The 15707-nt window shown below is 34.5% G+C and overlaps 1 protein-coding gene across 2 annotated transcripts in view; it reads right to left on the minus strand.

The window, feature by feature from the left end:
- NLGN4X (neuroligin 4 X-linked) overlaps positions 1-10614 on the minus strand; it is a gene marked incomplete at its 5' end in the record, with an annotated part of 135071 nt that extends 124457 nt beyond the window's left edge. For both annotated transcript variants that reach the window (XM_080343385.1, XM_080343384.1), the window contains one exon: positions 10143-10614. In XM_080343385.1, coding sequence (XP_080199511.1) covers positions 10143-10614 — 472 coding nt within the window. The remainder of the gene's footprint in view (positions 1-10142) is intronic.
- Between the last annotated feature and the right edge of the window lie 5093 nt (positions 10615-15707).

Below are 15707 nucleotides of genomic sequence, written 5' to 3' on the forward strand. Positions count from 1 at the left end.
TGAGCCCAGAGGAGGGCCATAAAGGTGGGCTGGAGTACATCTCCTATGAAGACAGGATGAGAGATTCAGGGTTGTTCAGCCTGGAAAAGGCTCTTGGGGACACCTTATAGCAGGCTTCCAGTACCTAAAAGGGACCTACAAGAAACCTGGAGATGGACTTCTTACAAGGGCATGCAGTGACAGGGCAAAGGTTAATGAAATTGAAAGAGGGTAGACTTAGATTAGCTATAAGAAAGAAATTCTTCACCATGAGGGTGGTGAGGCACTGGACCAGATTACTCAGAGAAGCTGTGGATATCCTATCCATGGAAGTGTTCAAGGCCAGGTTGGATGGGGCTTTGATCAACCTGACATGGTAGAAGTTGTCCCTTCCCATGGCAGTGGAGTTGGCACTAATTGATCTTTAAGGTCCCTTCAAACCCAAACCGTTCTGTGATCCTATGGTTTGTCTATTTTATGGCATTAACTTTTAAAGTGAGCAGAGTTATTCACTTATAACATGAGCAAAGAGAGAGCAGCAAAAGTCAGTAACAAAAAGTGTTTCCAAGGAATAGTGAAACTGAATAAAGAGAAAAAAAATATGGCTTGAATATCCCTCAGCACCTTTTTGTGAAAATGGCTACAGTTAGGAATAAAAGTTTACCTATTCGATCTGTCTACATGGTTTGGTTCTGGCAATAAGATTGAAAGTATTATAATAAATGAAAATAAATAATAGACCATGCTGCATGATTTTTAGAAATTTTTCTCATTTTTAAGTTTACGTTACTGCATTTATTTATATTTTATTCTTTCTTCAATCTGTTTTCATTAAAATATTCCCACTGCGAGATTGTCATACTAAGCTACTCTCTTCTGTACAATATTTGTGCTATTTTCTTAGACCAAAGCACACTTTAAGGTAATTTTTAGTAACAAACCATAGCAATGGTTTGTTATGGACGGTTTTATACATTGTCACAGTAAACATCTGATTTGATCTAACTCCCAAGGGCACAACCTAGTTATCAGTTGCAACTCAGTTTAATGCAGCTATTCCCTGGAGACAGCACAAGATCTATTGTTTAGGTAGAGAGAGTCCTGATGATAAAAGCATTTCAAATTAGCAAAACATAAACATCCCAGTCCTTTGAATCAGATACATTACACATGGAAGCCCTCCATAATTTGCGTAATTTGGTACTCTGACTTTATATAGTTTATTTATACTGTTAATTCCAATGCCACGATAGCAAAAAACTTAAATGCCGTGTACTGTCAGTGAGGCTGAAACTTCAGCATGCTTAGCATTTTTGTTTCAGTGACATAAGAGGATGTAAAATGCATTTGCCATTTTGCACGATTCAGCTGTATAATACAGAAAAGAGAGTCAATGGCGTCATTGAGAAAAAGGTCTGCCTCTGTCTAAGTTCATTTTATAAACTGGACGAGCAGAATTATTCTTTTTTGTGTAGGAATGTTTCTACTAACTCACCATAACCAAACAGATCAAATTTTCTATTTTGGAATCAATTCTGCCATCAAATGCCTTGTAAGAATTTCAAAGCAAGTATTATCATTTGTTATTCAGTTGCAAACTGGTATATTCTTAGTTTGCATCTCATCTAAACTTCTATTATTTAATAATAAATTAGTTTTGTACAAGTTTGTCAGTGTGAGTGCATGTTTTCCTTGAATAGACTTTATTCCGTGTATAAATTTCTCAGTCCACAAAAACTGGGTGAACACTAGCAACTTTATTATTTTTCAGCTTGGTAAAGGAATGGGATATCTTCCTATCTGCTTAAAAGGCATAAACCAGCATCTAAAAATTAGCATATTTTACTGGTGTGTTCACTAGCATCATTTTTGGCACTCTCAATGATGTCAACAGATAGAAAAAATGAGTTTGCTGGTAACTTGTGCTCCCTCTGCTGACAGAATAAAGCATGAAGAGCAAGGAAAAGCATAACTGTTGGCGCAGTATTACAAATGCGGAATTGTTTCAAATTTCCTAGCCACACTAAAAATACCACATAAAGGATAATTTCATTCTAATTTATTTGTAAGAAGAGGAAATGTATATATTTGGATTGGGTTTTCATTTGCCCTACTGCATATTTACTTAATCAGACAATGTATCCATGATTTCCAGCTATGATGGTTTGTAAACATTACCAGTGATTAATCGGATAGTAATTTGAGTCAGCACAAAGTAATTTCTCTCCATTAGATTAAATATGTCACACCCTGTCAATTAAAAATCCATTTAACACCAACCCAGCAATAATAAGCATGTTGGAACAAGGCACCAGGAATTCTATTTGTGACTAAAATTCCCTATATATAGTATAGGAATTTGGCTTAGCATTGCAAGTAAATTTATTCTTTGCTAGAAGTTTGCCTACAGCAAGAACTGTAAAAGACAAATTTTTCTTTTATTATAACATTTCTGTAATGGATTTTTAACACATCAGCACCAGATAGCTGTAAGCATTAGTTCATTTTCATGGTTTTATAGTAATGATTTCTTATTGTTTGCCATATTGTGTACCAGGATTAAAAAAGCCCTAAACCATAAGAATAGAAATTCATTCATATTCCCTCAGATGGTGACAATATCTCAAGCACAAATGAAATATGCTATCCTTAAAATTCTCTTTTTTTCCTTTTTTTCTATTTGGATAACAACCAATACATTCAAACAATACTATCACAATATTTCAGCATATGTAATTGATTATATGCAATTCTGAGAATTTTATCTGGAGTCATAAGCAAGAAGCACCGATGTGTAGAATTGAATGCTGGAGATATTATTTAATTTTTAAAAGTATGACAAACCAAACTACTATGCAAAAAGCCATTACGTTCTGGAAAATTTTTTTGTCTTTATTTCAGTTGTCACCAGTTTTTTTCAGGAATTTGGAGGAGCAAATGATGAGCATTTGCTTTATTTTGGTTTTGCATTAATTTATTTTGTAAATACTTAAACATTTCTGGAACAGAACTGCAAATATGCCTGATTCACATGCTACCTATGACTATCACTTTGATGTGGGAACATTTCCTTTAGGTATTTTCACAGACATGAACTAATTTATGAGTCTTATGAGAAAGTTACACTACTTAGAAGGTACCGGTTTTGTCTGAAGCTGTAACTAATATGCTAAGTAAGGCAAACTGAACTTAATTTTAATGAAATAAAAAAAAAAAAAAAAATATATATATATATATATAAAAGACCCCACAATAAATAACTTTCAAAACTTTCTGACTTATGCAAAAAATATCCAACGGAAAATCAATGAGCTTATAAGGTCTTAATAGGAAATTAAAGCAAACACAGATAGTGTAGTCATGACACTGCTAAGATCCACACGTATTACACACTATCTACTAATCAGAAGTCTGCTGAGCACCCACTGTACTGCCCTAGGACAGAGGCACAGCCTCACTGCTCGTAGACATTGTGTTGATTTGCATTTTGTCACAAAGCAAGAAGACACATTGGGAAAAAACTACATTAAAACCAAACCAAACCAAAACAAACAAGCAAAAAAACCAAAATAAACAAAGAAAACACCAACAAACACTACCAAAAAAATCCTAGAACACCCTGCAGAGATAAGTAGGAGCCAAAGGGCAGAATGAAGTAGAATTTCCTGTCTGATCTGTCTCATGACCCACACAACTAAAGACTATTTCTTTTGCGTCACTGAGCCAAATGGCACAGTGTCTACATCTCTACAATTCTTTGACTAAGAGAATGATAACATTAATTTGTCTTTGCAGAAGAAACATTAATTCATTGTGTTTTAAAGAACATTTGCCCCATTCTAGCAGGTTTTTCAATATGAGGCAATGATGAGACTCTAGGAAACTGTGCCAAAAATCCTGTTCAGATTAAATAATGTGATACCGAATGCTGAATCTTCTCACTAGGCTTCTCTGCATCTCAGTTCCTGAAAAGGCCATTTGGATGCAATCCCGTAAAGTGCCTGTGGAATGGGCAACTCCTGGAGGGAAGGGCAGCATTTTGAAATCAGCAACTAAATCTGAGTTTAGCTCTAAGGATTTAAGAACTTTATTTCATCTAGATTAGAGTCCTTTTCTTTGGTGTCAGAAGGTATTTGTGACTGTCAAAACCAAGAATGTAAAATAAGGGCCTGGATTACCCACAGCTTTATCCTGCTAGGCAGAGGATAGTCAGACATATGCCTTCTTCTTTCTCACAGATGCTGCAATATTTCTGGATTAGGAGGAGGGGATATATTGGACCCTAACTGTGAAAGAATTGGCTTGAGGCTCTCTGACACAATGGGGAGTTTATCTTTCACACGGGAGAGCAATTTTCTCTCCGTCACAAAAAAGTTTATGTTTATGTTCAACTGGGATTATATGCAGTAATTCCAACCTTGTCGTTTCATATTGTAATTGTTATCTATTATTAATCCCTCTCACTTTGCAAAGCGATACAAGCATTTTATAAAATGGTATGTCTTATTGTGTATATTTTTGAACAGTATAAGCTGAAATGCACTTAAATAACAAGAGAATTTTAGTAAGGAATTTGCATTTTTCTGAAGAAGACAAAGAATTGACTGAAAGGTTAAGGTTAAAGGAGGTTAAAAATAGACCAGTCATTGACAAAAACTGTGACAATCTTGAAACTGAGAACAAACTTGTTATATTCTATTTTATCTCAGAAGAAACATCTGTAATACGTAGCTATTCAAACATTGTCGTCTATTAAAAAAACAATCCTAAATATGTTTTAAAATAGATTTAAAATATTTTTAAATATAACTATTTAATGAATTTGCTTTTAAAAATACTTCAGAAAACAGAAGTAAGACTCTACATACCTATACCAAATTATAACTAACTTTAAAACAGATAATAAAGATATTGAGGCAGAATCAAAACTATAAACCTGTAAACAAGAGATATTGGATTCTTAACTTCTTGAAGCTACATGCATGAATTGTGAATTTGACTTGTTAAGTAGCTACTTAAATTTACAAAAGTAGTGAAGAAATAATAGAACAATTGCAATTTTGATATTACTTGATAAATGACATGTATGCATCTACTGAAACTTGCAACTATATACAATTTAGGAGAAACTACTCTATAGAAATTCAGGTTTATTTGTAAAATAGGAGTTAGTATTACTATTATCACCTGCTAATAATTCAACAAAAATGTTGTACAATATTGTACTTATCTTGTATGCTGTGTTACTATCTTTACGTATGGACCCTTACTCTTCATGTTTATAAAGAAGCCATTGAATAGTTTAGATTTCTTTATTCCCTGTGATCAAATAATTGTAAACATAGGACTCATCTTTCTACTACCTTTTTCTCCTTCACCCTAACGAAAAATAAGCTAAAAAATTTAATTTTTTTGTCAATCAGGTTTTATCAGTATAATTTTGATTACAAGACTCTTTCCAAGTTAGACACTGCAGTTCAACAGCACCAACAAGGAGAAGGCTGCAAACAGTTATATACTAAGCAGACATTTGACTAATATGAAAAGGTGGCAGAGTATGCAAGCTATACAAATAGTCTAATGCACATCTTCTTTATCAGTTTTGGTCAAATGGTTAATTTCTTTATTTCTTAGTCAAATAGAGACAGAGTCTAAAGTTGCATGTACCTTTCCTTTACATCACTGCTCAGAGAAAGAACACAGTTGATCTCTTTGCTCTTGCTCAAGACTTTTTTTCTTCCTGGTAGCCCACAGTTAAATAGAACACTAATCCTGGACAATGCTCTCAGTTTCCCTAATCTAATGAAAAAATCATGACCAACCCATTCTACCCTAATAAGCATCATGGCCTACCACCTTTTGTTGTCACTTCAGCTGTATTTATTGTGATGTAAATGAGACAAGAGCTCACAGTGCATTTTTAGTAAGCAAACCTCCGAAGATGCTAAATACTTCATTAGTTAATCCCTAACAGATATATAGTGGTTGAATAGCTACTCACTCATGCAAAATGCACCCTCTATTTCTATACCAAAGGAAGTAAAGTATATATGTTAACTATTGACCATGCAAAGACAATGAGAAGTCACCTTTTCATTTTATGTTCTGTTTAGATCTGAACAGAGCAGGTTTTAAACAAAGAAACAAGAAGATTTTCATGTTTTTTGGGTTTTGTAGGTTTTTGTTTTGTTTTGTTTTATTTTTACTTTGCCTTGCTTTTAACACAGTTTCAAATCTTATCATAAAAGAAATTCAAATTTAAGGTCTTTTCTGTTTGTTTTTAGTTATATTTTTTCCCCAGTTATGAAAAGAGTTAGCAATCTCCTTCAGCATCCACAGATTCAAATGATAAAGGCCAGGGATTAAGCACAGCCGATTAACAGTCTGTGTCCTCTTCAATCTAGCATTTCCACTGTAGATAAACCCATATTCAGACTGAAGTTATCATAAACAGACTGTCCTCAATATCATTTCCCTAGATGACCTCCTCAAAACAGACATTCAAGTATTCTTGGGGAAAATTACAGTTTACAGTAACTGGAAAAGCTGACAAGACAACATATAGGCACACTAATGATTCTGAAGATCAAGCCAAATGTTTAGAAAGCAAAATATAAAATAATAATTGTACTATAAATATTTTATTTGCTTCAGTTCTGGAGTAATTTATTGTAAATTTGACATATAAAATAAAAGCAGTTTGCTAAGTTTTATCTTTATTGCTTGCATTGTGCGTCTTTAAAATAACAACATCATTATTTATGCTTATTCTGACCAAAAAAAAAGTCTTGATAGACTATAGTGGTTGCATTTTTTTCCCTTCCAAAGCCAAAGGAAATAAACACTGAAATTCTCTTGGTACTCTAGATTCTCTGAAATATAAGTGTTACTCTAAGGAAACTCTCAATATAAACCATTTGTTAATGAACAACAGCAAAATAATAAAAATCCGCATGGACAGAATTGAAGGTAAGTGTTTTGATTTCTATTATAAATAATATTTTCACCTAAATTTTAAAAAAAAGCTCCTTAAACAAAGATATGTTCTGTTCACAGGAACAATTTAACATAGAAAATTTTGACAGGATTCTGCTGCTGTTTCACATTTCAAATCCAGAATCTTATGAATCAAAAGAAAGGCTTTGATTAATACGTATATAAACTGTGTAACGGAGCCATTTAATTTCTTTACCTAGAGATGCCAACTAGGTTAAGAAACTATAAAATTTTATGTCATTTAATTTCAGTGTACTTCTTCAGCCAGAAGCAGCAACATTTCAAACTATTTTATTATAAAAAACTAATCTTATCTACCTAGTTAAAGCAACTGTATTCATCTCTTATTTCCATTAGTTTATACTGGCAGAATTCCAGTGAAGCAATTCTGAAATCAGATGAATGCATGTGTGCATTTATTCTTTAATTCTTTATTCAAAGTAAATGGTCAAAATTTGGTTCTCTTCGACCAAACCAAACAAGTAATAACAAACAGGTCGTGCTATATAGATTAGAAAACAAAACAAAACAAAACAAAACAAAAACAAAACAAAGCACCAACACTCAGTGGCATTTTAATAAGTTATCACCAGAATTAGTTTGAATTCAGCACTGCATATGAACCCAGTTAATTCATTAAGGTTGTTCATAATTTCTTTTCACCAAAGTTTTCTTTAAAAATAAAGCATGAAATGATTCAGATTAAGTTTCATAGTCAGAACATTAATTAGGTTTGGATGATTCTACCCACCTTTTCTTCCAGACACAAATACATCTCTATTTGAGAAATCATTTAAAATGTGAATTTAACTCAAAGTCACTCACTTTGAGATCTTGCTTCAAAACCTGATTTCACGGTCTGTCTCCATAACAACGTAGCTTATTTTTGCAAACTAAGACTCATATAATGAAGTATAATGTGTTTAATCAGATTGTACAGACTACAATTTAGGGCTATTTATATTTAGTATGATTTGGAGACACACTAACTTAGGAGACGTGATTTGTAGGTCAGTTCTCCTTAATCATCCTTATGAGCAGAAGCTTGCATATTTTCCTCACCAAAAGAGCCACATTAAGTTATATTTAACTAGTGATAAGATACACAGCATACAATTAAACCATCATGTATTCCGACTATTCATTTTTAAGTTTCTTGTTCCCCATTGGAATCTGCTAAAAATGCTTGTCATATTGTACTGGAACAATTTTGCTTTAACCTCATCAGTGACACTAAACTTGTCTCTCATTATTCATCTATATACTTTTTGAAGAGGCTATATAAAATAAAATAGGCTCAATTTACATTCTATTTAGTGTAAAAAAAAATAAATATCTAAAACCAGGAGGAAGAGTAAAACACACACTTCTTTTGTTGAATTAAGTGGAAAAAAAGGTCTACAATAGGTAAAATTAAATTTATCAGTCCTTTCTATTTTTAATCTAAAAGCAAATATCATCTGTTACAAGCAAGATGAGGAATTTTATAGGTTGTTAGTCATTCAGCACACAGTACTTTATTATTCTTCATTTAATATCAAATATACTTTTCCTAGACATTTGTATGTATTTTTCCACGTCTAATTTCCTCTCTTCCATAATTAATGGATGGAACTTCTTATTACTAGATAGGAGAAATATATGAATTTATTAACAGTGGGCTTTAAAATAAAACTGAGTTAGCAGATCTGATATTCCTTCCATGAGAACAAATCAAATCTTAACATGAAATGCTTTCTAGGGCAAACTTGTCCTATTGACTAATTAAAAGCTGCAGGATAAAATCCAGACCACAAGGAAATTTGGGAAAGAATTATCTGTGTTATTATCCAAGGAGTGAGATGCAGTGCAGTGAGACTGGAAGAGGAAAAGAACTCACTGGAAAGATCTGCTCCTTTGTCCACACACACTCACACATGCACACACAGAGCAACATACGTACAGCTTTTCTTTCAGAGCACTTTTCATTTAAGCAGCTTGGCAGTATTTATGTTTGCAGAGCTCCCAGTGTTCCCAAACCTTCTCCTTTATTTTTAGCTTTCAGATTTTTGCTTCAGCTGATGAGAACAGGAAGAGAAGGTGGTTTGCTTTTTACAGCTTAGAAATTCTCAGTAAAGAAACCAATCAAGGCAGAAGGATTATAATAATCAAAGTACAAAATTTGCATATTTAGAGTATGGTTACTGACAAACAACAATGCCTTGGTTATGCAAATCAAACCCCCAGCTAACATGAAGGGATTTGCATATCTGTGAGAAATCTGTCACATTATGCATTGGTAACTACATTCTAGGTGGCTGAAAGAACTGGCTTTTAGCACGATATTAAATATAATTGCCAGTATATTTTTTTTATTTGCTTGTGATATAGAATAAACTTTAGTCATGCGAGGCCTGATGAAGATAGTTCTTCTTGTCTGTAGGAAGCAAAATCTTTCAGATCCATAAAAGCCATATTCAGTATGCTGTAAAGCTAGAATGCTTAAGATCGAGATCATGAAAACATTCAGATAGTTGTGTTACCAATTGTGTTCGTCCTTTTCATATATGTAAGGAAGTTTAAAGCAGCCCTCTTGAGAGAAGATTGCAGAAAACAGATGAAAATTTAATGTCATCAGTTCAGCTCTGAGTAATAAAATCATGTTTAATTCATTTTAAATTTAGTGAATGAAAAAGAAAAAAGTTGGACTGAAAAGTTCCATAGGTGAAAAACCTGGAAAAAAATCTGCACACTAAACTACTATAACAACTTTCTATTATAAAGAAAATAAGATTAGGGAAATTCCCCTTTAAAAATGAGTATGTGGCAGTATTTCCACCATTCATACATGGGAAAATAAATGTTACTTTTGGTTAATGTTTATTTCCCCTTTCCTCTCTTGCGAATGATGCTCAGCTGTAGTTCAGACGTAAACTTAAGACTGGCTTATGCTCCTTAACCCCTGTTTCCAAATGAAATTGCAGTTTGGTGTTACACTGAAATGTGGAAGAGAATTCATGCAAGCATGCTCAATCTACAAAGTATTACTTATAATGAATGTTCAGAGGCATGATCCTTTTCCACAGATAAAACATGGAGGAAACTGAGCAAGATGCTTTAAAGACCTGGCTGCTGTTCATGTGGAGAACTGGTGAGTGCATTGCACAGTGGTCCTTAAGTGTACTTACCATCCTCTGTGGGCACATAGATGTTCAAATACAGGCAGTCCTCATTTTGATCTTGAACATATGTCACCACAGTATCCAGATTGGCTGTAAACCAGACCGGCAGCATGTCATTGAGCAGTGACCTCTCATCCAGGTACTGAGGGCAGACAGCAGCAAACTGTGTGGCGTTGCGGACACCTGTCCAAGATGATGGTGGCTCTGGGGGCTGAAATCGCCTTTCCCCAGTTGGAGGAGAGGCATAAGGAACACCCAGGTACTGCTCCACTGGACCAAGGATCTCATTGGGCAAAGGTGTTCTTAAACCACGTATTTTGCCGTAATTTGTGGTAACCACTGGATATTGTGCTTGGCCATCGATGAGAGTAAATCTTATAGCCAGTGCAGTTATCCACAGGAGGAAGTTAGAATTCAACATGACACACACTGGAGTGAAGATCAAAGGCAGCCATAGGAGTCCCATTGGTTTCGACATTATTTAAATCAACATCAGCAGGGCTCCTTTTTCCACAGCCAGGAGAAAATTAATCAGTCAAGGAAAATGAAAACTAATACAATAAAATGTAGTCAAAGGAGATGAAGTGATGGGAGTCGTAACCTTTTTAAGGAAGCAAAAAACCAAAACCTGATGTGTGGTAGGTGCCTCAGCTGACTGGTCATAGACAAATCCTGATGTCAGAAGAAACAAGGGAGTGTTTGCCCATAAGGCCCATTCCAGACTTCAGCATTGGCTTAATCCTGGCAACGCATGGAACTTTACAGCAAGTAGCACAGGGAGATACCACAGTTATTCCACTTCCCCAGTGAAATGATTCCTTCCAGTGAAGTTCAGACCACTCAGTCAGCCTGCGGCCAAGAGAAAACAAGAAATTCAAATCAATGGACACATTAATATTGTCATAAATCTAAAAAGAAAACCCAAACAAAACAAATTCACACACTACTTCCATGCCAAGGCCCACAAATGTTTTATGAACTTTAGGCACTGTGGTTAACTATGTATTTCCAAAGATATGTAAGATAAGAAAACTGAATATTGAAGCCACAAACTTGTCAGAGTTTATACTGCAAGCCAAACATTTCTGCTTCTGTGTATGCTTCCAAATGAAACCACAGCCCAAACATTGCTGCTTTCAGGAAGGGTATCACATTTAAGAGCTATCTCCAGGGCATTTTCTGCTCTAAATAAACAGCATCTCCCTTTTAAGCATATTTGCACTCCCACAGCAAACACTCATTAAATGTTTTGCTGTATTGGACAATTTGTTATGATATGAATTATATATATAAATATTTTTTCACAGGTATACTCTTCTTTATGACAGTTTAATTTACCTCCATCTAATTCAGAAATTCCAGCTAATGTATTAGCACTACATTACTTCAAAGCAAGTATGAGAATAGCCAAAATTTGATACAAAGTTGCTGGTTTTCATATCTGTTTTCTTTGTTCTATGTCTGGCAAAAAGGAACAATGGAAACTGAAAAAAAAAAAAAAAAAGTGATACAATCTCTCAAAATTCAGATTTGGCCTAGATAGTGTTACAACTATATAACACTATCTTCTTGTATGCTTCTACTTTTAATTCTTAGACAGAAGGGAAGTCATACAACAATTCTGTTAATTTGTAACCAAATACAAGTCAGTTATATATTGATATATGCTAACCAGTGCAAGCAGTAAAAATAAACACACAACACTTGTTAATACTTACGTTCTTCTACCTGACCAAAAAAACGGAAAGTAATTCCACAACTAAAAAATCCTTATTATAGGAAACTGATACTGATACTTTACATTTGATAGGATGAACACACATTTATATATAAAACACATACAAGTGGACTACCAGGTCTTGTTTTCAGTCAGGACTCTGTATCGTGAAGATATAGAATCAGTTTTCAAGAGCAGAAAAAATACAAGGTAAGTAGCTATTGATGGTGATTCCAAATAAAAACAAACAAACAAGTAACAACAACCACAGACAACCCCAAAATAACCACAGGAGACATCTATGCTGATTCTTTTAGGCAAGGAAAAGAATCTGAAATAAAGATAGGAAACTCCTGAAATTCTTCGATGACTTTATTTTAGCACTCGTACTGCAAAATTTTTGAAACAGCTGAACACCAGAGGCCAGATATGTTTCATTTATGGTGAACCAAATCTCTATTGGCATTTTTACTGGTAAATAAGAGGCTCAGATGCTGCCTTCAAAATACTTGCAACTTAAGCATAATTTCTGCAGGACAAATTAGTAACAGCTCTAAGTGCTGTGTCCCTGAAGGCACCACCAGCTCTTGCAGGCCCTGCCAAGTCCCATCTGTGACCTCTCCCCACCCTGCTCAGGGCCATGGGACCCAATTTCAACCCAGCTCAGGGTCATTGGTCTCTGCTCGAGCTATGCTCCAAGGAGTCCTATGCTCAGACCCAGGCCCAGTCCCGATCTTGGCCCAGTCAAACTCAGACCTGACTCCCCACCCTGACTGGCCTGATGAACATTGGTCAGTGGCAGGGTCCTGTCCGTGTCCCCAGCCCCGCCTCGACGGAGTGTTTTAGGAGGATGTCCTGTCCTGCACTGTGGGCAGCCCCACTCCAGATGCTCCCTGACACTCAAAGTGGTCAGCCAGATATCAGTCAAGCAAAATTCCTCCTCAAGCACCACCTTCCCTTCTAATTACTGCTACCTCCTTTAACAACAGAAGTCAGTAGCAGGCAATTGATTTTGAGTAGTGTTTTGTCATGCTCTCTCTCATCCTGGCTTTGGTATACTTTTCTGACCATGCAGCACAAAGCAGATTTTCCAGTTGAACCCAACTGAGGATTTAATCTGTGCTCAGGGAGGAGCAGCAGATCCTATTGTCTAGGCATCCACATAGCAGAAGTTTGTAATAACATTAAAGAAAAGGAAACGTGGAATCAAGCACTGAGAAAAATGACAAAATTGAAGGAAGGACAGTGATCTAGATGATGAAAAATGGATAAAGAAAAACATTTGTGTGGGCAAACACAAAAGGAAAAGAGGAGACAAAACAAGAAAGACAAGTGGAATGACAGACAAGAGTCAAGACATTACAAACATGGAGAGAATGAAAAATGACAGCATGAAGAAACGTGGAAATCCTCAGATGATAAACATACTAAAGATAATATACAACTGTCAAAAATGTGATTTAGTAAATAATATTTATCCACACTAATTACAGGGTGTCTTTGGATCAAATATCTAGTTATATGCCATCATTTTGAATGGTGTGAAAGGACAGGAAAAGGGAAACATTCATTATTGACATGGAACTGAATTTGCGATCTGATTCCTTATCTAGGAAATAAGACTAACAAAAGTTAGCTTTGTGGGTGTTATATCTACTCAGAAAATCTGCTTTAATTTCCCTGCCTTATCAGGATCATATACAAAGTTTGCATTTCTGACTCATGCACATATAGACATTTAGATTTTAAGAATCTTGAATCTATAAAGAAGCATTCTCTTGTCTAACACCCAGAATACTGCTAGCTCTCTCAGCCCCTCTGTCTGACCTATAACAGACCTGCAGTCTTTGCCAACCAATGCAAAGACAGAAACAGTACAGTGATAAGTGCATTAACACATTAACTAGTCATCAGAACAAAAATAACAAATAACATGAAGCAGAATCTTGTGAGAAATTATTTTTCCTAATCGAAGTTATATGTTTATTTTGTTGGGGTTTTTTGTAAGCGTTTTATCATAAAGAATAATTTCAACAGCATATTATTAAATAATTATTTTAAAAATAGTCTTATAATAACCCTAATTTAACATTGTAAATTTCAGTAGGGATGAGTATCTGAACAACATATTTACATTATTAATAGGTTAACCAAATTACATGTTGGTATGATTTCTGTGGTAGTACCTTGCTGTTCAGTCACAGCAATTCAGCGGGTAAGAGGGACTTTTAGTGAATCAAAATACCGTCATTTGTCTTTTAAACCACATTCTAACATATCTCTTATTAATTAACTCTTGAAGATTTAAAAATTAGAAATGAAAAGAAGCTAAAATATCAGTAATACAAATTTAAGAACTATGATGTATCCTTTCTTAAAGTGAAAACAAATGTCAACTTTAGAAACATCATTATGAACCTTGAAGCTCGTCCTGTGTTTATGGTTAGAAATAACTGAAGACAAAGATGGATCATTTATATTATTTTTGTAAATTATGGAAATAAATCCTGAAAACAATACAAATAATATACGAATGTTAAATTATGTTGTTTTGGATTTTTTTTTTTTTTAACAATATGTTGCATTTACCCTCCTATGAATTTCTCTAATAAGTCTCTCTTTGGACAAGGTCCGTAAAACCCTCAGGTTAGAAAATACAATCGCCATCTACTTTTCAGGAAACGGACACACATTTACTTTGTATCATTGCTTCTTGCCTCCAGCTACCTCTCTTGTTATGAATTTATCAGCTCCCATACACTATCAAAAATGACAATGGAATTGTAAGAAAAGGCTGTGTTGTCCCTAAATTGTTTTTCAAAGCTGCAGCTCTCTCAATAATGAAAACAATTTGAAAAGCAAGCAGAGTGAAAGAAAGCATGTGATGATCAATCCTTTTCAAGAAAACAAACAAACGAACACCTCACTCCTTAAGCACTCTGTAAAAAATCATGTGTTTAGATCTAATTATAAAATGCTGTTATTGAACAATCATAGATATGGTTTCCTTGATTTTTTTCCTCTATGATAAACAAACAAACAAAGAAAACCACCAACCAAAAAACCCCGCACCACATTATAGCCAGGAGGAACTAAGACTTACTGGAAATTCTCAGTTAAGACGTTGCACTTATCTGACTTTTGAATGCTAATTTCAATTGGCATTGTACATTAGAAGCATGGACAATTTTCAGTGCTAAGATAGTTTTCATTATACTTTCTACTTCTCGATATAAATTGATGAAGATTGCAAATAAACATGAGTTATGAATATTAGCAAGTAAGAAACTTGGCATAAACTGTTTAAAAAATAAACTTTAAATTACTAACTATCCCAAAATTAGAAGTGTGTTCTACTCAGAATAAAATTTGACCATTCATGGTAGGAATTTGAGATTCTTATGGCTGAATAGACACCACAGCCATTCAAAAGTCTGAAGTTTGAATTCAAGCGAGTTCATGACACACTCTCAAATAATAAGGCAGCAATTAACTTTGATTGCAAAGTGGTCTGACAAGGTACTAAGTCTTTTCTGTTCAGAAAGAGTCCAATGCCTAAAATATGACCACGCACAGTGATCAGAAGATACATTTATAGTCATTGTCTAATTGTGGCTCCAAAGTCTTAAGAAAATACTACTCTTCCAAGTACATATTTAAGGGAAATGTACAAAAAATTTTCTTCAGTACAGTCTAGTAAAACTGCTGATTTAATTTCCAGCTTTTACTTATGATATGACCTTGTAAAAGAAATGTAACACTCTCTGGGTCTCTCTTTTTTCTTTTCTGCACCTCTGTTTTCTTAAATTCAGGTATGTTACTCCAAAAGCAAAGATTATGATCTGAAAGAAGAT

The sequence above is a fragment of the Nesoenas mayeri genome (assembly GCF_963082525.1).
Source record: "Nesoenas mayeri genome assembly, chromosome: 1".
Taxonomy (NCBI): Eukaryota; Metazoa; Chordata; class Aves; order Columbiformes; family Columbidae; genus Nesoenas; species Nesoenas mayeri.